Source organism: Andrena cerasifolii, chromosome 16 (genome assembly GCF_050908995.1).
Source record: "Andrena cerasifolii isolate SP2316 chromosome 16, iyAndCera1_principal, whole genome shotgun sequence".
Classification (NCBI taxonomy): Eukaryota; Metazoa; Arthropoda; class Insecta; order Hymenoptera; family Andrenidae; genus Andrena; species Andrena cerasifolii.
The window spans coordinates 4,866,155-4,892,251 of NC_135133.1; the positions used below are offsets into that span (position 1 = coordinate 4,866,155).

The 26,097-nt window shown below is 49.1% G+C and overlaps 1 protein-coding gene and 1 long non-coding RNA gene across 4 annotated transcripts in view; one reads left to right on the forward strand and one right to left on the reverse strand.

Moving 5' to 3' along the window:
- Nucleotides 1–25,724, forward strand: part of Su(var)3-3 (lysine-specific histone demethylase Su(var)3-3) — a 132,449-nt gene extending 106,725 nt beyond the window's left edge. Inside the window, exons 11-14 of the mRNA XM_076829350.1 lie at nt 22,728–23,020; nt 24,368–24,580; nt 24,665–24,863; nt 25,224–25,724. Coding sequence (XP_076685465.1) covers nt 22,728–23,020; nt 24,368–24,580; nt 24,665–24,863; nt 25,224–25,408 — 890 coding nt within the window. The 3' untranslated portion in view covers nt 25,409–25,724. The remainder of the gene's footprint in view (nt 1–22,727; nt 23,021–24,367; nt 24,581–24,664; nt 24,864–25,223) is intronic.
- LOC143377721 (uncharacterized) overlaps nt 9,478–26,097 on the reverse strand; it is an 83,860-nt gene continuing 67,240 nt past the window's right edge. For 2 of the 3 annotated variants that reach the window (XR_013087395.1, XR_013087397.1), the window contains 2 exons: nt 11,939–12,163; nt 9,478–9,627 (listed from right to left, as the gene is read on the reverse strand). This is a non-coding gene — a long non-coding RNA (uncharacterized LOC143377721). The remainder of the gene's footprint in view (nt 9,628–11,938; nt 12,164–26,097) is intronic. The other variant, XR_013087396.1, reaches the window with a different exon arrangement.

Genomic DNA, 26,097 nt, shown 5'->3' on the forward strand with positions numbered 1-26,097 from the left:
CCTCTTCGATTCTCTCTCCGGAGACATTACTTAGTGCCACCTCTTCTGACATCATGTTCTCCTGTTACAAAGCCCAATTTTGTGCATTCTGAAAATTTTTGCCAGATTTTGGCCCAGGTATCAGGAGAACATGAAGCGAAAAGAGGTATTTTGAATTTCAGCTGCGAAGGCCTCTTCGATTCTCTCTCCGGAGACATTACTTAGTGCCACCTCTTCTGACATCATGTTCTCCTGTTACAAAGCCCAATTTTGCGCATTCTGAAAATTTTTGCCAGATTTTGGCCCAGGTATCAGGAGAACATGAAGCGAAAAGAGGTATTTTGAATTTCAGCTGCGAAGGCCTCTTCGATTCTCTCTCCGGAGACATTACTTAGTGCCACCTCTTCTGACATCATGTTCTCCTGTTACAAAGCCCAATTTTGTGCATTCTGAAAATTTTTGCCAGATTTTGGCCCAGGTATCAGGAGAACATGAAGCGAAAAGAGGTATTCTGAATTTCAGCTGCGAAGGCCTCTTCGATTCTATCTCCGGAGACATTACTTAGTGCCACCTCTTCTGACATCATGTTCTCCTGTTACAAAGCCCAATTTTGTGCAAACTTAAAATTTTTGCCAGATTTTGGCCCAGGTATCAGGAGAACATGAAGCGAAAAGAGGTATTTTGAATTTCAGCTGCGAAGGCCTCTTCGATTCTCTCTCCGGAGACATTACTTAGTGCCACCTCTTCTGACATCATGTTCTCCTGTTACAAAGCCCAATTTTGCGCATTCTGAAAATTTTTGCCAGATTTAGGCCCAGGTATCAGGAGAACATGAAGCGAAAAGAGGTATTCTGAATTTCAGCTGCGAAGGCCTCTTCGATTCTCTCTCCGGAGACATTACTTAGTGCCACCTCTTCTGACATCATGTTCTCCTGTTACAAAGCCCAATTTTGCGCATTCTGAAAATTTTTGCCAGATTTTGGCCCAGGTATCAGGAGAACATGAAGCGAAAAGAGGTATTTTGAATTTCAGCTGCGAAGGCCTCTTCGATTCTCTCTCCGGAGACATTACTTAGTGCCACCTCTTCTGACATCATGTTCTCCTGTTACAAAGCCCAATTTTGCGCATTCTGAAAATTTTTGCCAGATTTTGGCCCAGGTATCAGGAGAACATGAAGCGAAAAGAGGTATTCTGAATTTCAGCTGCGAAGGCATCTTCGATTCTCTCTCCGGAGACATTACTTAGTGCCACCTCTTCTGACATCATGTTCTCCTGTTACAAAGCCCAATTTTGCGCATTCTGAAAATTTTTGCCAGATTTTGGCCCAGGTATCAGGAGAACATGAAGCGAAAAGAGGTATTTTGAATTTCAGCTGCGAAGGCCTCTTCGATTCTCTCTCCGGAGACATTACTTAGTGCCACCTCTTCTGACATCATGTTCTCCTGTTACAAAGCCCAATTTTGTGCATTCTGAAAATTTTTGCCAGATTTTGGCCCAGGTATCAGGAGAACATGAAGCGAAAAGAGGTATTCTGAATTTCAGCTGCGAAGGCCTCTTCGATTCTCTCTCCGGAGACATTACTTAGTGCCACCTCTTCTGACATCATGTTCTCCTGTTACAAAGCCCAATTTTGCGCATTCTGAAAATTTTTGCCAGATTTTGGCCCAGGTATCAGGAGAACATGAAGCGAAAAGAGGTATTCTGAATTTCAGCTGCGAAGGCCTCTTCGATTCTCTCTCCGGAGACATTACTTAGTGCCACCTCTTCTGACATCATGTTCTCCTGTTACAAAGCCCAATTTTGCGCATTCTGAAAATTTTTGCCAGATTTTGGCCCAGGTATCAGGAGAACATGAAGCGAAAAGAGGTATTTTGAATTTCAGCTGCGAAGGCCTCTTCGATTCTCTCTCCGGAGACATTACTTAGTGCCACCTCTTCTGACATCATGTTCTCCTGTTACAAAGCCCAATTTTGTGCATTCTGAAAATTTTTGCCAGATTTTGGCCCAGGTATCAGGAGAACATGAAGCGAAAAGAGGTATTCTGAATTTCAGCTGCGAAGGCCTCTTCGATTCTCTCTCCGGAGACATTACTTAGTGCCACCTCTTCTGACATCATGTTCTCCTGTTACAAAGCCCAATTTTGCGCATTCTGAAAATTTTTGCCAGATTTTGGCCCAGGTATCAGGAGAACATGAAGCGAAAAGAGGTATTCTGAATTTCAGCTGCGAAGGCCTCTTCGATTCTCTCTCCGGAGACATTACTTAGTGCCACCTCTTCTGACATCATGTTCTCCTGTTACAAAGCCCAATTTTGCGCATTCTGAAAATTTTTGCCAGATTTTGGCCCAGGTATCAGGAGAACATGAAGCGAAAAGAGGTATTTTGAATTTCAGCTGCGAAGGCCTCTTCGATTCTCTCTCCGGAGACATTACTTAGTGCCACCTCTTCTGACATCATGTTCTCCTGTTACAAAGCCCAATTTTGTGCATTCTGAAAATTTTTGCCAGATTTTGGCCCAGGTATCAGGAGAACATGAAGCGAAAAGAGGTATTCTGAATTTCAGCTGCGAAGGCCTCTTCGATTCTCTCTCCGGAGACATTACTTAGTGCCACCTCTTCTGACATCATGTTCTCCTGTTACAAAGCCCAATTTTGTGCATTCTGAAAATTTTTGCCAGATTTTGGCCCAGGTATCAGGAGAACATGAAGCGAAAAGAGGTATTCTGAATTTCAGCTGCGAAGGCCTCTTCGATTCTCTCTCCGGAGACATTACTTAGTGCCACCTCTTCTGACATCATGTTCTCCTGTTACAAAGCCCAATTTTGTGCATTCTGAAAATTTTTGCCAGATTTTGGCCCAGGTATCAGGAGAACATGAAGCGAAAAGAGGTATTCTGAATTTCAGCTGCGAAGGCCTCTTCGATTCTCTCTCCGGAGACATTACTTAGTGCCACCTCTTCTGACATCATGTTCTCCTGTTACAAAGCCCAATTTTGCGCATTCTGAAAATTTTTGCCAGATTTTGGCCCAGGTATCAGGAGAACATGAAGCGAAAAGAGGTATTCTGAATTTCAGCTGCGAAGGCCTCTTCGATTCTCTCTCCGGAGACATTACTTAGTGCCACCTCTTCTGACATCATGTTCTCCTGTTACAAAGCCCAATTTTGCGCATTCTGAAAATTTTTGCCAGATTTTGGCCCAGGTATCAGGAGAACATGAAGCGAAAAGAGGTATTTTGAATTTCAGCTGCGAAGGCCTCTTCGATTCTCTCTCCGGAGACATTACTTAGTGCCACCTCTTCTGACATCATGTTCTCCTGTTACAAAGCCCAATTTTGCGCATTCCGAAAATTTTTGCCAGATTTTGGCCCAGGTATCAGGAGAACATGAAGCGAAAAGAGGTATTCTGAATTTCAGCTGCGAAGGCCTCTTCGATTCTCTCTCCGGAGACATTACTTAGTGCCACCTCTTCTGACATCATGTTCTCCTGTTACAAAGCCCAATTTTGCGCATTCTGAAAATTTTTGCCAGATTTTGGCCCAGGTATCAGGAGAACATGAAGCGAAAAGAGGTATTTTGAATTTCAGCTGCGAAGGCCTCTTCGATTCTCTCTCCGGAGACATTACTTAGTGCCACCTCTTCTGACATCATGTTCTCCTGTTACAAAGCCCAATTTTGTGCATTCTGAAAATTTTTGCCAGATTTTGGCCCAGGTATCAGGAGAACATGAAGCGAAAAGAGGTATTCTGAATTTCAGCTGCGAAGGCCTCTTCGATTCTCTCTCCGGAGACATTACTTAGTGCCACCTCTTCTGACATCATGTTCTCCTGTTACAAAGCCCAATTTTGCGCATTCTGAAAATTTTTGCCAGATTTTGGCCCAGGTATCAGGAGAACATGAAGCGAAAAGAGGTATTTTGAATTTCAGCTGCGAAGGCCTCTTCGATTCTCTCTCCGGAGACATTACTTAGTGCCACCTCTTCTGACATCATGTTCTCCTGTTACAAAGCCCAATTTTGTGCATTCTGAAAATTTTTGCCAGATTTTGGCCCAGGTATCAGGAGAACATGAAGCGAAAAGAGGTATTCTGAATTTCAGCTGCGAAGGCCTCTTCGATTCTCTCTCCGGAGACATTACTTAGTGCCACCTCTTCTGACATCATGTTCTCCTGTTACAAAGCCCAATTTTGCGCATTCTGAAAATTTTTGCCAGATTTTGGCCCAGGTATCAGGAGAACATGAAGCGAAAAGAGGTATTTTGAATTTCAGCTGCGAAGGCCTCTTCGATTCTCTCTCCGGAGACATTACTTAGTGCCACCTCTTCTGACATCATGTTCTCCTGTTACAAAGCCCAATTTTGTGCATTCTGAAAATTTTTGCCAGATTTTGGCCCAGGTATCAGGAGAACATGAAGCGAAAAGAGGTATTCTGAATTTCAGCTGCGAAGGCCTCTTCGATTCTCTCTCCGGAGACATTACTTAGTGCCACCTCTTCTGACATCATGTTCTCCTGTTACAAAGCCCAATTTTGTGCATTCTGAAAATTTTTGCCAGATTTTGGCCCAGGTATCAGGAGAACATGAAGCGAAAAGAGGTATTTTGAATTTCAGCTGCGAAGGCCTCTTCGATTCTCTCTCCGGAGACATTACTTAGTGCCACCTCTTCTGACATCATGTTCTCCTGTTACAAAGCCCAATTTTGCGCATTCTGAAAATTTTTGCCAGATTTTGGCCCAGGTATCAGGAGAACATGAAGCGAAAAGAGGTATTTTGAATTTCAGCTGCGAAGGCCTCTTCGATTCTCTCTCCGGAGACATTACTTAGTGCCACCTCTTCTGACATCATGTTCTCCTGTTACAAAGCCCAATTTTGTGCATTCTGAAAATTTTTGCCAGATTTTGGCCCAGGTATCAGGAGAACATGAAGCGAAAAGAGGTATTCTGAATTTCAGCTGCGAAGGCCTCTTCGATTCTATCTCCGGAGACATTACTTAGTGCCACCTCTTCTGACATCATGTTCTCCTGTTACAAAGCCCAATTTTGTGCAAACTTAAAATTTTTGCCAGATTTTGGCCCAGGTATCAGGAGAACATGAAGCGAAAAGAGGTATTTTGAATTTCAGCTGCGAAGGCCTCTTCGATTCTCTCTCCGGAGACATTACTTAGTGCCACCTCTTCTGACATCATGTTCTCCTGTTACAAAGCCCAATTTTGCGCATTCTGAAAATTTTTGCCAGATTTAGGCCCAGGTATCAGGAGAACATGAAGCGAAAAGAGGTATTCTGAATTTCAGCTGCGAAGGCCTCTTCGATTCTCTCTCCGGAGACATTACTTAGTGCCACCTCTTCTGACATCATGTTCTCCTGTTACAAAGCCCAATTTTGCGCATTCTGAAAATTTTTGCCAGATTTTGGCCCAGGTATCAGGAGAACATGAAGCGAAAAGAGGTATTTTGAATTTCAGCTGCGAAGGCCTCTTCGATTCTCTCTCCGGAGACATTACTTAGTGCCACCTCTTCTGACATCATGTTCTCCTGTTACAAAGCCCAATTTTGCGCATTCTGAAAATTTTTGCCAGATTTTGGCCCAGGTATCAGGAGAACATGAAGCGAAAAGAGGTATTCTGAATTTCAGCTGCGAAGGCATCTTCGATTCTCTCTCCGGAGACATTACTTAGTGCCACCTCTTCTGACATCATGTTCTCCTGTTACAAAGCCCAATTTTGCGCATTCTGAAAATTTTTGCCAGATTTTGGCCCAGGTATCAGGAGAACATGAAGCGAAAAGAGGTATTTTGAATTTCAGCTGCGAAGGCCTCTTCGATTCTCTCTCCGGAGACATTACTTAGTGCCACCTCTTCTGACATCATGTTCTCCTGTTACAAAGCCCAATTTTGTGCATTCTGAAAATTTTTGCCAGATTTTGGCCCAGGTATCAGGAGAACATGAAGCGAAAAGAGGTATTCTGAATTTCAGCTGCGAAGGCCTCTTCGATTCTCTCTCCGGAGACATTACTTAGTGCCACCTCTTCTGACATCATGTTCTCCTGTTACAAAGCCCAATTTTGCGCATTCTGAAAATTTTTGCCAGATTTTGGCCCAGGTATCAGGAGAACATGAAGCGAAAAGAGGTATTCTGAATTTCAGCTGCGAAGGCCTCTTCGATTCTCTCTCCGGAGACATTACTTAGTGCCACCTCTTCTGACATCATGTTCTCCTGTTACAAAGCCCAATTTTGCGCATTCTGAAAATTTTTGCCAGATTTTGGCCCAGGTATCAGGAGAACATGAAGCGAAAAGAGGTATTTTGAATTTCAGCTGCGAAGGCCTCTTCGATTCTCTCTCCGGAGACATTACTTAGTGCCACCTCTTCTGACATCATGTTCTCCTGTTACAAAGCCCAATTTTGTGCATTCTGAAAATTTTTGCCAGATTTTGGCCCAGGTATCAGGAGAACATGAAGCGAAAAGAGGTATTCTGAATTTCAGCTGCGAAGGCCTCTTCGATTCTCTCTCCGGAGACATTACTTAGTGCCACCTCTTCTGACATCATGTTCTCCTGTTACAAAGCCCAATTTTGCGCATTCTGAAAATTTTTGCCAGATTTTGGCCCAGGTATCAGGAGAACATGAAGCGAAAAGAGGTATTCTGAATTTCAGCTGCGAAGGCCTCTTCGATTCTCTCTCCGGAGACATTACTTAGTGCCACCTCTTCTGACATCATGTTCTCCTGTTACAAAGCCCAATTTTGCGCATTCTGAAAATTTTTGCCAGATTTTGGCCCAGGTATCAGGAGAACATGAAGCGAAAAGAGGTATTTTGAATTTCAGCTGCGAAGGCCTCTTCGATTCTCTCTCCGGAGACATTACTTAGTGCCACCTCTTCTGACATCATGTTCTCCTGTTACAAAGCCCAATTTTGTGCATTCTGAAAATTTTTGCCAGATTTTGGCCCAGGTATCAGGAGAACATGAAGCGAAAAGAGGTATTCTGAATTTCAGCTGCGAAGGCCTCTTCGATTCTCTCTCCGGAGACATTACTTAGTGCCACCTCTTCTGACATCATGTTCTCCTGTTACAAAGCCCAATTTTGTGCATTCTGAAAATTTTTGCCAGATTTTGGCCCAGGTATCAGGAGAACATGAAGCGAAAAGAGGTATTCTGAATTTCAGCTGCGAAGGCCTCTTCGATTCTCTCTCCGGAGACATTACTTAGTGCCACCTCTTCTGACATCATGTTCTCCTGTTACAAAGCCCAATTTTGTGCATTCTGAAAATTTTTGCCAGATTTTGGCCCAGGTATCAGGAGAACATGAAGCGAAAAGAGGTATTCTGAATTTCAGCTGCGAAGGCCTCTTCGATTCTCTCTCCGGAGACATTACTTAGTGCCACCTCTTCTGACATCATGTTCTCCTGTTACAAAGCCCAATTTTGCGCATTCTGAAAATTTTTGCCAGATTTTGGCCCAGGTATCAGGAGAACATGAAGCGAAAAGAGGTATTCTGAATTTCAGCTGCGAAGGCCTCTTCGATTCTCTCTCCGGAGACATTACTTAGTGCCACCTCTTCTGACATCATGTTCTCCTGTTACAAAGCCCAATTTTGCGCATTCTGAAAATTTTTGCCAGATTTTGGCCCAGGTATCAGGAGAACATGAAGCGAAAAGAGGTATTTTGAATTTCAGCTGCGAAGGCCTCTTCGATTCTCTCTCCGGAGACATTACTTAGTGCCACCTCTTCTGACATCATGTTCTCCTGTTACAAAGCCCAATTTTGCGCATTCCGAAAATTTTTGCCAGATTTTGGCCCAGGTATCAGGAGAACATGAAGCGAAAAGAGGTATTCTGAATTTCAGCTGCGAAGGCCTCTTCGATTCTCTCTCCGGAGACATTACTTAGTGCCACCTCTTCTGACATCATGTTCTCCTGTTACAAAGCCCAATTTTGCGCATTCTGAAAATTTTTGCCAGATTTTGGCCCAGGTATCAGGAGAACATGAAGCGAAAAGAGGTATTTTGAATTTCAGCTGCGAAGGCCTCTTCGATTCTCTCTCCGGAGACATTACTTAGTGCCACCTCTTCTGACATCATGTTCTCCTGTTACAAAGCCCAATTTTGTGCATTCTGAAAATTTTTGCCAGATTTTGGCCCAGGTATCAGGAGAACATGAAGCGAAAAGAGGTATTCTGAATTTCAGCTGCGAAGGCCTCTTCGATTCTCTCTCCGGAGACATTACTTAGTGCCACCTCTTCTGACATCATGTTCTCCTGTTACAAAGCCCAATTTTGCGCATTCTGAAAATTTTTGCCAGATTTTGGCCCAGGTATCAGGAGAACATGAAGCGAAAAGAGGTATTTTGAATTTCAGCTGCGAAGGCCTCTTCGATTCTCTCTCCGGAGACATTACTTAGTGCCACCTCTTCTGACATCATGTTCTCCTGTTACAAAGCCCAATTTTGTGCATTCTGAAAATTTTTGCCAGATTTTGGCCCAGGTATCAGGAGAACATGAAGCGAAAAGAGGTATTCTGAATTTCAGCTGCGAAGGCCTCTTCGATTCTCTCTCCGGAGACATTACTTAGTGCCACCTCTTCTGACATCATGTTCTCCTGTTACAAAGCCCAATTTTGTGCATTCTGAAAATTTTTGCCAGATTTTGGCCCAGGTATCAGGAGAACATGAAGCGAAAAGAGGTATTTTGAATTTCAGCTGCGAAGGCCTCTTCGATTCTCTCTCCGGAGACATTACTTAGTGCCACCTCTTCTGACATCATGTTCTCCTGTTACAAAGCCCAATTTTGTGCATTCTGAAAATTTTTGCCAGATTTTGGCCCAGGTATCAGGAGAACATGAAGCGAAAAGAGGTATTTTGAATTTCAGCTGCGAAGGCATCTTCGATTCTCTCTCCGGAGACATTACTTAGTGCCACCTCTTCTGACATCATGTTCTCCTGTTACAAAGCCCAATTTTGCGCATTCTGAAAATTTTTGCCAGATTTTGGCCCAGGTATCAGGAGAACATGAAGCGAAAAGAGGTATTCTGAATTTCAGCTGCGAAGGCATCTTCGATTCTCTCTCCGGAGACATTACTTAGTGCCACCTTTTCTGACATCATGTTCTCCTGTTACAAAGCCCAATTTTGTGCATTCTGAAAATTTTTGCCAGATTTTGGCCCAGGTATCAGGAGAACATGAAGCGAAAAGAGGTATTCTGAATTTCAGCTGCGAAGGCATCTTCGATTCTCTCTCCGGAGACATTACTTAGTGCCACCTCTTCTGACATCATGTTCTCCTGTTACAAAGCCCAATTTTGTGCGTTCTGAAAATTTATGCCAGGTTTTGCCACGAAAAGCCAAATTTACTTTTTGTGGGAAAAAGATTTTTGTATGTTTTTGTTACCATCTTTTATGACATACTGCAGAAATATGAAGGGCATACGAAGTGAAATAAAGGTTTTTGCAATAATAATACTGTTTTATTATTGATCTGCATTTTATTACAATAATTGAAATATAATACAGTGCGATCATACAAATATTATTTTAATATAGAAGAGGTATCGTGTGTGATATGGAATACGTAATGTCTTATAAATCTTGTGGACTTCTGATGTCCCTGTATTCAGTGCACCATTGTAAAAGGAGGTCTCACTTGATGCATCGGACGTAAACGTACCTCCTGTGTAAAAAGAAGAGATAGCAATGAAATATACTAGAAATCTGTGAATTGTCTTTCGATACCAGTAACTCAATGGCACTTATTCCCCCATTTACTGTAAACTGTCCTATATAAATGACATTTTGCCCTACACGTGCAACGTGCACTACACGTTGTCCACTCTATATTTATGCGCGTTAAGTACGATACTGGAGTTAGAAATACCCGAAGAAAGTACAATCTACGCGCTTTATCGCGCGAATTGCACGGTATCGCGCTTCCAAAGAATTCCTTCGGACGCTGGTCGCGGCGATCCACGGTGTTTAGCTTGTTTCGGGGTGGGATTATCCCCGTGGCAGGCGTTATTCAATTCACGAGGGCCTGCGAACGCAAGGCAAACATCACAATGATCCGGGCTCGGCGAGTCGGCACGGCAATTCGGAAAAGTGCACGTTACCCCGGTGCATTCCGAAAAATCGACGGAACAACGCGCACGCCGGTCATTACCGCGCAACCACGATCATTTGCAACGGATAAAGCCGCGCATTACGGAAAGATACCGCCCCGCAGGATCTCAATCGGGGCCACGATAATGCCCGCGAATTCATCGTCTTGCGCCAGGCCCCTATAAATTTCAAGGATCGTACGGAGCCGGAGATTCCATAACGATCGCTGTCTCGATCGTATCATCCCTTCTCCGTATTTACGTAGACCGCGATACGTATCTCTCGTCGATGTCCGCCCCGAACGACCCATCCGAGCGTTTCCATACGCGCTGTACACGTCGACGATGTTCCATCGCCGTTTTCGATCGTAACGCGACAATGTCGATGGGGCCGGGGAAGGCTGGGGGGAGTGGCAATGCGCGCGCCCCCGCGAGAATTCGATTTCGCGCACGAATAAACGTAAATGTCCCGGGGAAGCAGCTTTTCAGGAACCCCCATGTATCCCGTGATGGTTTGCTCGGTTTACGCATCGCACACGCTCTCTCTCTCTCTCTCTCTCTCTCTCTCTCTCTCTCTCTCTCTTTTGCATCGCGAGTTTAGAATGTGTAACATAGAGAGAAACACGAATTTGCCTGGAATCGACGAGAGTGGGTGTGCAGCTATAAGAAACTTCCAACGACCGACGACACCAACCCTCTTCCGCTTGGAACGTCTGGAGCCCCCCAGTCAGCTCCGTGAAATCTTAAATCTCCGCCCACTTATCAACGTCTCGCCGCCGTCAGGTCTCGCGAATCCCTCGACGTCGACGTCGAACGTGATTGACCCGCGTATTCCCGATGGATCGCGATAGATCGCGATAGATTGGGTGTCTGGCAGCGGGGTGAGAGGAGCTGGTGTCCCGCGTGCGAGTCGCGTCGCGTCGATGTGACACAGCTGCGCGACGAGGGGGGCGATCGCGCGTTTCAGGGGCCGCGGAGGGGACCGAGCTGGCCCCGGTAAGAGCGTGGGCCACGACGTAATAAATTTCGCCGGGTAAAAACGGCATGCTGGGTTACGAGAGATTGATGGAGCGACGCGCGAGGTGAGAGCGTGCGAGGCCCCCGTAAGCGGCCTTTTGCCCACTGACAGTGATCATCAAAGCAGAAAAACTTGCCACCCGGAAAGGACCGCCCTCGATTGAGGCTAACCGCTGTAATGATCGCCCCAGCACACCGGCCAGCTTGAAAATAATTTTGACTCAATTACGCGCGCCGACTCTCGCCACGCTGCTCTCTGCTCCGCGACGCGTAATCCTGCTACCACTGCGCGTCGCGCGCGGACTTCGACATTAGCGAAGAAAGAACACCCTGGGGTTACATAGTAAGCGCGGATCTTCCTCTGGGAGCAAGGAACGTCTCGCTGGTTACGCTGCGCGACCGTGTTCTTCCCGCTCGGACGTTTTACCGAGGAACCCTTTTCCACCCTGCCCTCTTGTCGCGTTTAACGGCACCGAAAAGGGAATCTTCGCTTTATCGCGATTAACCCTTCTTTCCGCGTGGATGTTGGCCGCTCGGCCACCGTGAAGGATTCAACTGTGACGTCGTTTGATGCGGCAAAGGTAATTGGCAACACGTGTGCACGCCTCTGCGACGAGGGTGCGTTTCGGACCCGGGGTCGCCGCGATGCAGCCGACATCGCAGTCCCGATTCACGATCGATTGGTTATTTAACGCTGGTCGAGCTCAACTGTTTGCCTAGCGAACTGTTCGCGATTCTAGTTAACCGTTTGTCACTGAAATTCGACGAGGCACGCGTAGGATGTACGCGGTGTTGGGGCTTTGGGTCTTCGGGGAGATTCTGGCTGTATCGCTCGGGGTTAATTTCAGGTGAACTTTCGGGGAACCTCACCACGTATCCGCGGAATGTTCTCGTTTTCCATTCTCCAATGCAACAGCACACGCATCTTGTTCCTTCCTCCGCGGTGCAGTCTTCCTCCAATGCCAGCTGTGTTGCCTGCTTCCAGGGGACATAACTTCAAGCGAAACATTTCCTGACATCACCAATAGCTGCCAAGATATTCCTTGCGATCGATTTAGATGGGACGCCCGGTGTAACGAGAGCCATCGAACCACGCTGAAAGCAAACCGAGTTATTACGAGCAAATACGCGATAGCTGGTTCGGGGGGCGCGATGCCACGCTGTAAATCAACCGAGCGACCCGCCTGCTCGCTCTCTCGTCTAATCGCGGCTTCTCCCTTCCCACTCGATTAATATTTACACTTACCCCCGACCCGTGTAGGCCAAGGTCCCGAGGTCCGGGTACGCGGGCTGGAGGAATCCCTTCGAGGAATCGAACAGGGGGCCCGCCACCCTCGCGGAGGGTAACGGAGACGAAGATGGCGCCCCGGGCCGCGAGTGTTATCCGTGGAAAAGTCGAATGGGGGATTCTGACGGATTATATTGACTCGTGAGCAGAGGATGAATAAGCAACCGTGTGCCGAAGTGTATCGGGGGGCCCGAGATGACGATGCTTTACGATCGAAGATAACGCGGCGAAGACTATACGCCAATTTCAGGCCGCGTTCCCCCCGGAGGGATTAATCGGCCCTCGTTTAAACCTTCGCCGCTGCTCGTGCTTCTTCCATTTTTTAAATCCTCCCGGCATCATCCTGGGCCCGTCCGACGAGAGGTGGTTCCACGCACACAGGCCCCGACCGGCCGGTGGGTCGCGCGCGCGCGGGCGCTCGCTCGCGTATAGGTAACTACTCTAATTATCGGGATCTCACGTAAAACGAGTATGTAAACATAAATCGACAATCTTGTCGGGCTGAGCCACGGTGGATCGCTTAACTGCGGGCCCCGGCCAACGAATTTTTCTTCCGGTTGCGCGGCGTGTCCTTGACGTCTTATTACGCCGATTAAAAGCCACGGTCCAGACACCCCTCCAACCCCGGTCCGTCTCCTCCACCCTGCTTTTCGCTCTCCTTTCTGGCCTCCTTCCGAGATCATTCTTTCGCCCGCTTATCACGAGTTTTTTCACTTTGTAGCCTTTAGCCGAAGGCGGTAGGTAGCCGGGAGAGATACCCCACGCTCTCGGGATCCTCCGTAATATCTTATTTCCCCCCTTTCTCTGTTATGGAAACGATCCGCTCGTTTCTTTTCCCCCCGCCGCGATTAACTGATTTTCTCGATCGAGGGAATACGAGGATATAGGTACGCGAGGCTCGCGGTGATTTTAATCAACGAGCCACGCCGGGCAACGCTCGCGTGCGAGATCTACTTTGTCCTCGTCGAAGAAACCCCCGACGGCTCCCTGTATTCGATACATCCTGACGTCTCTTTTTTCACGTAGAACTTATTCAGAATCGGCGCTCCTGTTTCTCCGCCTGTGTACCTCATTTCAATCAATGTCCCATAAAAACAGACGATGACTCCGAGACCCTCTAGTTGTCCCTAAAGGTGCGCCCGCGATCCGTAATCGTTTCACGGGAAAACAATCGTGTCGCCGCACAGTGGAGAATTTTTGCGATTTTATAGCCAAAACCACAAAAATAAATTTTTGAATTCGACGAAATAAATGCAAATGTCAATTGAAGAACTAATATGAGTATCAAATGCCACCAATTTTACTGTTAAATGTTTTAATACAAAGCTCGTATAGACTCGCAAATGTTTATGTTCATGTGAGGTTAGAGTGATCGCAAAGAATTAATCCAGATTTTCAAGTTGCTTCAAACATTTATATTGTGTTATCCAAAGATCTGAAAATAATTTCAAGGCATGGATTCAATTCCTGGTGGTGCGTAAGATATCTTTTTGTCCTAAAACGTAAAAGTGCCGAATTTTATATATTAAAAATAAGTTTTTTGAGGTTTTCACCACGAAAATGGATACAGTTCTTCAATTGACATTTGTATTAAATTTGTAGTTTTGGCCATAAAATCGCAAAATTTCCCGACTGTGCGCCGGGCCGAACCAGCCGCGTTTTCCCCTAGGCTCGAGCCGAGATAGGCTCTCGCGCACGCAACTCCGCTCGACGGCCGGGGAAACGATGAAAAATCCGTCCCCCGTCGAGCGAACGGGGAGTCCACCCAGTCGCGAGTCGTTCTAAAATTATCTCCATTTGCAGCGTCGCGCCACGCTAACTACACCGTTCGCCTGGTAGCTCGGATGTTATTACGGGGCCGCGGAGTGGTTTTAATAAGGTGCTCGGAGAAAAATCGCGCGAAATGGTCCGGCGCGCTCTTGGCCGCGACGTCGGCGGCCTCTCTCCTCCCGATCTCGTGGCAAATTTCCATTCGTCCCTCCCTCGGAGGGCCGTGGAAGAACCCCCACGGTAGCCAGCGAGCTGTCGCTCCGGCCGATTCCCGCGTTTGTAATTACACCGATAATATTCAGCGCGTCGTTTTTCGAAGAATCCCGCGAACGTGTATTTAGATATAATGCCAGGGAACGCCGTCTCGAATGCTGAAATCGTCTTTCAGGGGAATGTTGAGGGTGGAGGGGGGGAGGTGCCTGGTCGAGCAGAGAGGGGAGAAGTTGCACAAAGGCAGAAAAGATAGAATATAGCACGGGGTGGAGGACGAGAGGGCGGGTAGGATAGAGGAGGTGAAGCGGAGGAGGACCGAAGGGAAACGGAATGGAGCGCGCACGCGAAAAAGGGCCCCGCGTAAATTGAAAGGGGGCACGGCTGTCTTGTTGTGTTTAAAAAGGCAATTTGCGGGCCTGAGATACGGCCTATATATTACGGCGCAACTGGTACGGGTGGTGGGAGATAGCTCGCTCGATAGCGCCCCTTTGCTCTCCTCGCCTGGACCAGACGGCCAACGAAAGGGGACTTTCCGTGGGGCCTTACCGTGCCCCTTGCCAAGGCTACACGCTCCGACTGCCTAGCGATGGACTCAACATCCCTCCTGTCCCTTCCATAGTTTGACGAAACTTTCGGGACGCTGCGAACGTTGCGGACCTGGCTGTTCGGCGTCCCGGAATAGTTGAGCGCGCGTGGAACGCTGGGGCTGTCTCCGGAGGGTGGTTAAATGTCGAGTGTCGTTAATGGAGAGATAAGGTATGCTCGGTACTTTGCATCACCATTTGTCGAAGTCGCCAAGAAGCTTCGATGCGCCGAGACACTCGAGACACTGTCAACTCCCCCCAATTGCGGCTCATCGATCACCCAACGAAGTGTCTCCAAATTAGGGCAGCATACGCTGGAAATTACTCGGATATTCGCGGGAGAGATGTTGAAATGCCCATCACTACCCGTACCCCTTTCGGCGTGCGCCCTCCTCCCCTGAGGCCGCGGGGAGGGGCCCGTCATCCCCTCCACCGACATCCGGCAAATGCATTTCTTGTGTAGCGCGCTGCTCGTTTGCGGACGATACGATTTACTCGCCGGTATACAGTCGTATTCAAATATCTTCTTGCCGCGAGCCGACCCTTTGCGAGTACTCCTTTCCTTCCTCTTTCTCTCGGTTTTCTCTCCCCCACTCCGAGGGGCCCGACCCTTCGCCCTTTCCCCCCCCGCGTCCACCTTCCTTCCTTCCGCCGCTGCTCTTTGGGACATTCCATGCGAACTCGGACAGATTTCGAAGTAAGTTTTCGTAGATTGCTGAGATTTGAATATGTTGTAGACTTTAGTGATATTTCAACGTGCCTCAAAGGATTTTTCGAAATTTTGAAAAATGTCGATTTTACAGCTACTTGAAGTTAAGTGCTAACTTTTTTTTCAATACATTATAGTTATGGAAGTAATAAACGGATGGAGATGAGCTTTACGGTGCTTATAGAGAAGACATTGAAGTTTTAAGAAAAAATTATTTCAGTTTAAAAAAAAAATTTCAATAAAGGGGAAGGATAGAACTATACTCTCCTTTTTCAGATTTTTAAAATCGCGCCCGATGTTAAAAACCTGCATTTGTTTAAAATAATTGCACAAAAATGGATCAATTTTTTTTTTAAACTGAAATAATTTTTTCTTAAAACTATAATGTCTTCTCTATAAGCACACTAAAGTTCATCTCCATCCGTTTAATACTTCCATAACTATAATGTATTGAATAAAAGTTAGCACTTAACTTCAAACAGCTGTAAAATCGACATTTTTCAAAATTTCGAAAATTCCTTTGAGGTGCGTTTAAATATCACTGAAGACCACAACATATTGAAATTTCAGCAATCTGCGAAAACTTACTCCGAAATCTGTCCGAGTGCGCTTGGAATGTCCCCTTTCGCTTTTACGCGCCCGCGCTGCACGCTCGCTCGTAATCCACTTACCAAGATCGCAGTCCACCAGAACGACCACCTAATTCTCCGCCAGTTCCGAGTAATTGAAAGACTCGGAGCTCCACGGGCACACTAGTTCGGTGGTTTAATTATTGGCGGGCTCTAACGTGCTGGGGCAAAGTTGCCGCCCGCGTCGAGTGGCCCCGCAACGATGCAGCAACGCTTCCCTCGTTTGCGGCCAACTTTGCTCCCCGAGCATCGATCCTGTTGCCCGTTATGGTCGCTACTTGCGGAGATTTTGGCACGGAGCAAGTATGCCCGGAACGAGAGGCACGGATTCGTTGGTATCGGGGTACCCTCGATGGGCTTGAATATTCGGTGTCGATGCCCTGGCGCGATGCCTGCACCAGACACCGATACTTCCACGTAGCAAGGACCGTGATTAATTAATCTCAAGGATGCACAGAATTCGCTGGCCACATCCCTGCTCCGTCGGCGGCAACCCGCGTCACTAGGATCCATCGATCCTCCCTGTTTTACCGACCAGGAGAGCAACGGTTTCCACGGTCTCCTGTGGATGGCGCTCCTTGACCGTGGCCGACGACGCGCTAACGATGCACCGATGTTTGCGTTTATTAACGCTAATGACCACCCGAACTGCACGATTCGCCGACTCCGCCCGCTCGCCCCCTCAATTTCTCCGCGTTCAAGCGCGGCGAGGTTCGCTCCGCGGAAATTAGAACGACTCTCCCGATGACGCCTCTGTCTCAGAGCCCGAGAGAAGAATCTCTTTGGAACACGACTGGCTCGCCCGGCGGAGAGAGCATCCGTACACGCTCATTTGCACAGAATGTGTGACAATTGTAATAAATCGCCGGTCGATATCGATCTCCCCTGTGCGTTACTTACTAGCGCGATCTAGGAATCCCGGCATTCCGCCGGCCGCTTGCCCGGGCCCGGCATCATAAATTCCGCGCAGGGCCCCAATTAACTTTATCGCAATCTGAACAAATTATACAGACCGCTGCCGATGCTAAATTCACCGATGGCGAGCGGGACACGCGGCCAGATAACAGCTGCGGACGGGGGAGGAGAAAACGAGAACGGCGAAATGACAACAGATAACGCGTATTTTTCGCGGGACCCTGCCTGCCGAGCGTCCTTGCAATTCATTTCCAACGCGGCCCCCGAACGCTTCCCCCTTTGTCTTCGCGCAATTTCCAGCCTCCACCTTCGGCGGACGGTTCCTTTTCTCCTGGCCTCCCTCACCGAGACGTTCCATTTACCACGAACGCTGTAAAACCGCTCTCCCTGTTTACTGCGTGGGTGTATTAAAAACCAAGCACTTGGCGCGGGTAAAACAGAATTCCGGGGAGTCTGTATCGATTCGGTGGAGTTTCGTCTCACATCGCCGAGATCCACGCGGCAGGATTAAAATTGCTGAAGCTCCTAGTATCGTTTCATTGATCTCAGGATCAAAAGTTCCAAGTCCCCGGCAACGTTACTCTCTCTTCACGCATTATAAACCCTTCTAAACCACTGCGCTCTCAACGACCATCCCCGCAACCCCACCGCTTCTTTAAACGCCACCCCAGCTGTCCATTTGCGCGCGTTTAACGTCCGTTCGTCCGAGACTGTTGCCACCAGCGCGCAGGAGAGGCTCGCGGATTCGGGACGTTAATGTAATGGCCCGGGGACCAAGTCGCCGGCGGACAGCTATGATTAATACCGACAAACAGCCCAGGCATTCGTTCAAACTTTCCACCTATTAATCTTATTATGTCGCGCGCGTGCTAGCGTCCCGGAAGTTTGCTCGACGTTTCGACCGCGAGACTACGGCCCGGTTAATCGCTAATTTATGTGTATCGCGTCTGTTTGCGCGTCAACAGCCAGCCGTGTGCGCGTCACGCCGCTTAATCTCACCTGCGGAGCAGGTGAAATAAGACGGCTGGGGGTGTGCTGCGCTTGTTCCCAGCGTGCTAAGCGAATCCTAGCCCATTTTCGATTGCGAGCAGTTTGCGCGCGTTCATTGTCAACCACGACACGGCGGCGTAATGAGGAGTGCAGCTCTCTCTCTGGTCGGGGGGGTGGCGCGGAGACAAGCCTCCACCCCCGTGTATACTAATTTCCACGGTATTCCCGAACCAGCCTCGCGTCGCCTGACAAATTGAAACGCCGGGGATATTTACCATTCGAGGGCGAAACTGCCTCGTTTCGTGCCTTTCCCGCAAATATTGTTCTTTCGCCTCTCGCCGCGTCTCGACGGGCACGTTTTCGAACGCGACTTTAAAGGGACTGCAGCCTGCGATACGAGCAGAGGTGATTCCTGCGTTTCTGATACGTTATTCGTCCTTGGAGAAGCAGCCTCGAAAAGATTACTAATGCGCTTGAAATTGTCTGAAGTCCCCTCTAGAATTTCGTTTATAAGGGGCTCGGTAAGTGAGAAAGCATCTTCAATGGTATATCTCGCAGACCACGCGTGGCTGCAAGCCCGACGTCGCGCGCCTGTTTATTTATTAAATATTTACCCACGCTAAGCAGGAGTTCGCTCTCCGACCGAAGACCAGGCCGCAAAGGTGGAAGTTCACCTGCGAGACTCGCGCGAGCGGTCCTCCCGATTTCCGAAAATCAATGTTTACCCGGCGAGGCAAATGAGACATGTTCTCCCCAGCGTATGCTTTCCAGAGTCGAAACGCGGGATGTTGATATAACGGATGGCTGAACAAGAAAAGCATCCCTCTGCTCTGCTCTTACGTATCCCTGCAACCATGGCTCGGGAGTTTCGGTACACATGTGAACCAGAAGGGAATTCTCAAACGTCGACTTCACTTCTTGACGGATGATTAGACCAATTTCTGCGGTATGGACACAGGGAACTCTGTACAACTCTCTCATCCACTGTACGATAACAGACAACCCAAGAATACTACCCTGTCTCCAATCAATGTTCCCTTTCAGCCGGGATTCTCGGTGACAACAGAATAAAAGCCACGAATGGTTGATCTTCGCGATTCATTCTCCCCTAGCACCCCCTAAAATCGAAGAACTGTTCGATGGCACCACGCTCCATTTCGCGACACTTGGGGAAATGCAAATTCCCTATACTCGTAGCCGATCGAGCTCGGCACGGCGCGGCGTTCGATCAGCGACGCATGTCGAATGTCGAGACACGTTGCTTGCAGAGAGCCGCGCCACCCTGGGCCCTCCGCTCTCCCCGAATTCGTCTGTGCCGTGTTCCTGGTCGCGTTTACGTAGCGCGCAAAAACGCGGCGCAAACCGTGGGCTCGGTGCGTTGAACTCGGCAGCGGAGTTGCTGGCAGTTCTCTCTCTCTCTCTCTCTCGGGGCCGTTTCAGTATTTGACTGTTGGAGCGGGAGTCCGCGGTGCTCCCTCGTTCGTCGTCTCCGCCGCCATATCGGCCCGTATCTCTGTTCGCCCCTCGTATCCCCGTATCGCGGCCTCCTTCTCCGCGCGGTCGCCTCTCGGCGTTGCGCTCCCGGCTGCACTTCGACTCCTGTCGAGACGACAGAACGCCATAAGCAACCAATTTAAATGTAAATTGAAAACCACCGCGGCATACAAATTGTTCGACTCGCCGTCAAAAAATACTGCGAGCAAAGATCAAACGGAAGACAAGACGCGAGAGGGTAGCGCGCTCGCTCGCTTCCTCTTGCGCCGGGGCCCCCCCGATGTAGCCGAGATAGAACGAGAAAAGCGGCCCCGGAGAAACCGCCCCCGTCGTCCCTCCGGATCGTTCTCCGGAGCACGCCACTCTCTCCTTCTCTCCTCCTTCGCTGATAAATTCTTCTTTAAATATTTGCTTTCGCGCGCGTGCACGAAGATCCTCGTAGAGGGGTGTTCCGGTTAACGCGTGGCCCGCGCCTCTTCCGCAACGCGACCTCGTTTACCCCGACGGGGTAGGTACTTTTCCACGTTGCAAATGGAATCCCTGCTCCTCGGAAGGTCTACGCGACCCTTGCTGTCGGCAAGAATTTCTACTTGTTTCTCAGGAGTTTCATAGGCAGTGGTGATCGTGACGCTGCATGCATATTCGTGGAGCAACAATTAGTTTGGCAGATATAGGTCACAAGTAGGTCTTAGGAAGACTGTTGCCAGAAGAAGCAAGCTTCGCAGTCTTCCTTGAGCTGCCGTTTATTGCGAATGAAGCGCGTAAGGAACGCGCTGCGGAGAAATGCGTGCGACGAATTCTTGATTAGGCACGGATGCGCGGTGCGTTGAAAAATTGAGATTGGAGATTTCAGAGACGATTTCTGTAGGTGGCGCGTTGAATAAAACACTGTTCGCTGAAGTTGCCATACGATGGGTGGGCGATTGAGCATAGATCTGAATGAACGAAAGGGGCAGCAATTCGAAAAATGACAGAATTTTTTTAATACAGGATAAAAGTACAGGATCGAGGGGTCCTGTCAGGCAGGCTTCCAAGGGACATCGGAGAGAATGGTCGCGGGTGGAAACGAAACCGGATCGGTTGATTCGTCGACGGACAATTTCCATGGACTCGGGTCCAGCCGCCTCATTGCGAGGAATTAATTTCCCATTCGAAGCGCGGACGAAGACAGGGGAGAGGGTCGACTTACCATAATTTTGGTAGCAGCGGATCGTTCCCTTGACTGGCTGTTGAATATTCCCTCGCTTATTAGAAAGGGTTTCTGTAATCGACGCCAGACACGAGCGAGAGCCCGGCTGCGCGCCGCTGTAGCCGCCAGTCAAATGGATTCCAATTAAAGTAATAACGAATCCGGCGTACAGTTTCGTCGCAAATAATCGTGCGTGGATCGAGAGCCGCGTCGTGCGACGTGTCCCTCCATCGCGCGGTCCTTCCCTCCCCACCTGCCCCCGTATCGCCGCGACAGCAGAACGACGAGAGGGAGAGGGGTTGAAAAAAAAGAGAAAAAGCGGCCCCGAACGGTGGACGTCGAATTTAAATCGGTCGAATTAACGAAACGACGAAGCCGGGCTCTCGTTCGCGACGCGACGATAAATTTCTAGGAGAAGAACAGGTCGAACCGCTCTGGTAAACGAGGTGTCCCGCGTGAACCTTCCCGCCAAACTTTTCCATCGCGGTTCCCCGCCCCCGTTTCCTCCCCCCCCCCCCGCATTTACCTTCGGGGATACTCGTCGCAACGATTTTCGATAGCTGGCGCGTATTCGCGGGGGCCGCGCAATAATTCGAATTACGAGGGGCGCCCGCGAGAGCAGGGCGTAAATTTAAATCTGCGAAACGGCACGTTCGCCCCCGATAGGAGAGTGCTTGTTAGCAGAACGGCGGCCATCAACATAATTAACCCCCCACCGCTAAGTGGAGACGCCAGTGTATCATTATTAGTACATGCGCGGCCGATGTTATGGGCTTCGAATGTGCTTACGAGAATTTAGGGCCGCGTCAGGTGTCCTGATTTAGTCGGCGCTAATGCGAAATATCCAATTAAACGGTAATGGAGCCTTTATCGCAGCTCGGGTGACATTGCCACGCGGAATTCCGCCTCGTCGCGGGAGGTCCATCGCTTGGCCCTTTTCACGCGCCACGCTTTTGTCGAGGGACATCACTTAAAATCGCTTAACATGGGACACCCTGTGGGCGTACGTGTGTACACACAACGCATGACCGCGGGAGAACGGTGCCACGGCTCCATATTAAAACTACACAGTACAATAATACACATGCAATGTAGGACAGATCAGAATAGTGCACAGCAGGTAGTGCACGTACAATTTAGAACACATGCGATTTACAGCGCACATACAATTTAGGACAAATGCGATTTAGGATACATTCAATTTAGGACACATGCGATTTAGAACACTATTCGCAAGATATTCGCAAAAAAACATATCTTAACATTAGAATTACCGAGTTTAACGCATACGGTTCGCTGCCATGCTTTACGCACCCTCCACCCTAATCTAGCCCCAACCAATACTAATACCGTCGGCTGTGAAATAGTCGACGGCGACGAGAAGATGGTTCTCCGTGAAATCTTGCTGTGCGCTATCCTGATGTGCACTAAAAAAATGTGCGTTAAACTGCATGTGCTCTACATCGCATGTGTCCAAAATTGAATGTGTTCTAAATTGTATGTGCACTAAAAATCACATGTGTTCTAAATTGTATGTGCACTATTTTCTGTGTACTATCTTGTGTGTAAAATCTTGCTGTGCACTATCCTGATGTGTCCTAAATTGTATGTGTCCTATATTGCATGTGTATTATTGTACTGTGTCGTTTTGATATGGAGCCGGTGCCACTACTAAAACCCCCGTGAAATCGCAAGCGCCTCGAGGTGCGAGCCCTGAACAACGCCTTGCATCCCATCCGCAGGTTTCTCGCGCGAAACGGGGCCACCGTTGAAACACCCCTCAGTAAGGGAAGAGAAGCACTCTGCACCCTCGGGGTTATCGCTAGGCGAATAAATTGCAGCCACTGACCGTCGCCTTTTTATGCATTTACCTTGCAGTTCGCAACGGATACTCGTGCGTACCTGTTGCTCTGTCGGAGGGCCTTGACATCCGATTGAACACGGCCGCCAGGGCGGTTCGTTACGGGGTGAACGGCGTGGAAGTGTGGGCCGCACCCTCTCGCAGCCCCCACACAAATCACACGGTGTACAAGGCGGACGCGGTGTTGGTCACGCTGCCCCTCGGAGTCCTCAAGGCTTCTGCCCCGCCGTCCGCGGTCGCATTCAACCCGCCGCTTCCGGACTGGAAGTCCCAGGCTATTCAGAGGCTGGGCTTTGGCAATTTAAATAAGGTAAGACCCCCCTCGTCCGAACGGGGGCCCTGGCCCAGGTCCCCTACCTCCGTCCTGATCTGGCCGGGGCCCCGCTGATTTATGCGACCAGCGAAAACGACGATCGAACTTGTCCACCGGCCCGGAATGAGATATATTGTGATCAGGCGGTCCCTTTCGTCGCGGGGACCGGTGACGTGGCTCGTGTCGCTTCTTACGCCACGAGACACGTCCCCTTTTACGGGCCTGCCGAGCGCGCACCGCTTTTACGAGCGAGAAATTAAAGGCTCATCGCGCCGGGGAAATGGGCAACGGCTGTCAGGATTCCGCGCACGATAGCCGGCCCGACGGAATAAATGGAGGGTAATTTGGATGAATCGAGGGGGAGGGAGACGCGGTACCGTTCCACCGATTCCGGCAGATCTGTCTTCTGGGACGAGTTTTGGTCCCGCGCGGCCACGTCTCGTTGGACTTGAGACGGTCGATGGATGATCGCGAGGGGACTTGTCTTTGCGCTACCAATTCCTAGGCGGGACATTCCATGCGAACTCGGACAGGTTCCGGAGTAAGTTTTCGTAGATTGCTGAAATTTGAATATGTTGTAATCTTTAGTGATATTTAAACGTACCTTAAAGGATTTTTCGAAATTTTGAAAAATGTCGATTTTACAGCTGTTTGAAGTTAAGTGCTAACTTTTTTTCAATACATTATAGCGATGGAAGTAGTGAACGGATGGAGATGAGCTTTACGGTGCTTATAGAGAAGACATTGAAGTTTTAAGAAAAAATTATTTCAGTTTAAAAAAAATATTGAACCAGTTTTGTGCAATTATTTTAAACAAATGCAGGTTTTTAACATCGGGCGCGATTAAGTTTAAATATCACTGAAGACTACAACATATTGAAATTTCAGCAATCTACGAAAACTTACTCCGAAATCTGTCCGAGTTTGCATGGAATGTCCCAGGCAGTAAAGTTCCTTTGAATTCCGAATCCTGATTAGAACACTAGATCCCAAAGAACCTCCCACCTGACACCTCAGAGTTCGCTCTGCTAAATTACAGCCTTTTAAAATCCGAATCCTAAAGAGAACCAGATCACGCTATCTCCATCATTTAAACGCCAGAAACCTCGTTACGCCTCAGAGCTCACCCTCTCGTACCGCGAATTTGCAAAGTTGTAATCTCACAGAGAGGCCACTTCATATTACCTCGTTCCCGTCACCGTAAAAGCAGAAAGCTCCCTCTGTACTTAATCCTCAAGTTCGCGGAGATTAAAACAAGGCATCCACGAACTTCTGATGAAATAGCAAATAGGTGAGATTCGAATGGGGATTGAAGTAAACGCTACTAAATTCGTCGCACGTCAGGTGGTGCTGTGCTTCGAGCGGATCTTCTGGGACCCAACCGCCAATTTGTTCGGCCACGTGGGAAGCACGACCGCGTCTCGCGGCGAGCTTTTCTTGTTCTGGAACTTGTACAAGGCGCCAGTGCTGCTGGCGTTGGTGGCTGGCGAGGCGGCCTGCGTAATGGAGAACGTCAGCGACGACGTTATCGTCGGGCGCTGCATCGCCGTCCTCAAGGTAAACCGTGAAACCAGCGTTTCCTCTGCTCCGTGATGCAGCGAGGGAGAGGCTCGAGCTTTTCATCGCTGGACGGTTTTTCAGGGCATCTTCGGGAACCAAGTGGTCCCTCAGCCTCGCGAGAGCGTTGTGACGAGATGGAGGGCGGATCCCTGGGCACGAGGATCCTACAGTTTCGTCGCGGTCGGCAGTTCCGGCAGCGATTATGATCTCTTGGCAGCGCCGGTCGCGCCCCCGCCCACCCCCGGCGCACCACCCCCGCCGCCGAGAGTCTTTTTCGCAGGTAAATATTTGCCCCTCGCTGTATTTCGAGCGGCCACTTATTTTCGCGGCTTGGCTCTGCTTTTCACTGGCAACGAGGCCGCAACTTTTATGGTCACTTCTGCTCGGGATGGCTGCGCCCTTCTGCGCTCTACTTTTGCCTCGGTTGCGATTCCAATACTCTCGAGGGCGGCAGAGACGCGACATTTCTCGTGGCGAGTGTCGTATACGACTCTCCTAGGACAGTATCAATCACTAGCATTGCCTACGTTTCATAAGCTCAGCACGATGGTCCTCCGAGAAAGAAGTGGCACGTCCCTAGTGCATGTCCGCCCCAATACAGCTGCAGCGGTGTGCACAACGTTCGATTTTGTGCTTCCAGGCGAGCACACCATTCGGAATTACCCGGCCACCGTCCACGGCGCCTTTCTCAGCGGCCTGCGCGAGGGTGGACGCATCGCGGACCAGCTATGCGGAAGCCCCTACGCACCGCCGACGATGCCCACTTCCGGCGCACCGTCCACGGGGGTCCCTTCGGCCACCACCGGCACCAGCTCCACGCCTTAACATCCTCGCGAGCAACGCAACGTTCTGGATCGATACCGCGCGTCACTTTCGCCCCGACGATGGAGGGATGCGACTGCCGTGCCTGGAGAACCAACCCCCGTTGCTGGGCTCCTCGTGTCCCCTCCGAGTTACGATTTTAGCCACCGACGTTGATTTTAGCTTTAAGCTAGTATGTATTCCGGACGCGATTTAGATAGGGAAATCTGTCTGGCAGTAAACCACGCACCTGATTCTCCTTCGACGCTGCCCAAGGCCCCTTCATTCGGTTCACCGTGACGCTCGAGTGCACGGGCCTTCGTCGAGTTCGCCAGTGAAACAGATTAACGGGGAAAAGAACGGAACCGTTTGTTCGACGTGGAAGAAACAAGTATTCACATGGGAGACTGGTAAAAAGTTCGGGGACCGTGGCAGGGTTATCCTCAACGGTTCGTGTTAGAAGAGAGTCGTGCCTTGCTACGTTGATCGCATCATTCTTTTAGTTTGTATCATAGGATATCACACACGTTCAGTTCGTATCCATTCATTGTACTCTTAGCGTACCTTATTGTATGAAATAATCCACATCTGCTCGCTTGGAAAGCAGTACACGCTCCTCCAACCACTTTGCCCAAGCTTCCTGGCCTACGTCCCATGCCATTCCATGATCCGATCGTCACCTTCCACCACTATTCAGAGAAACCATGAACGAA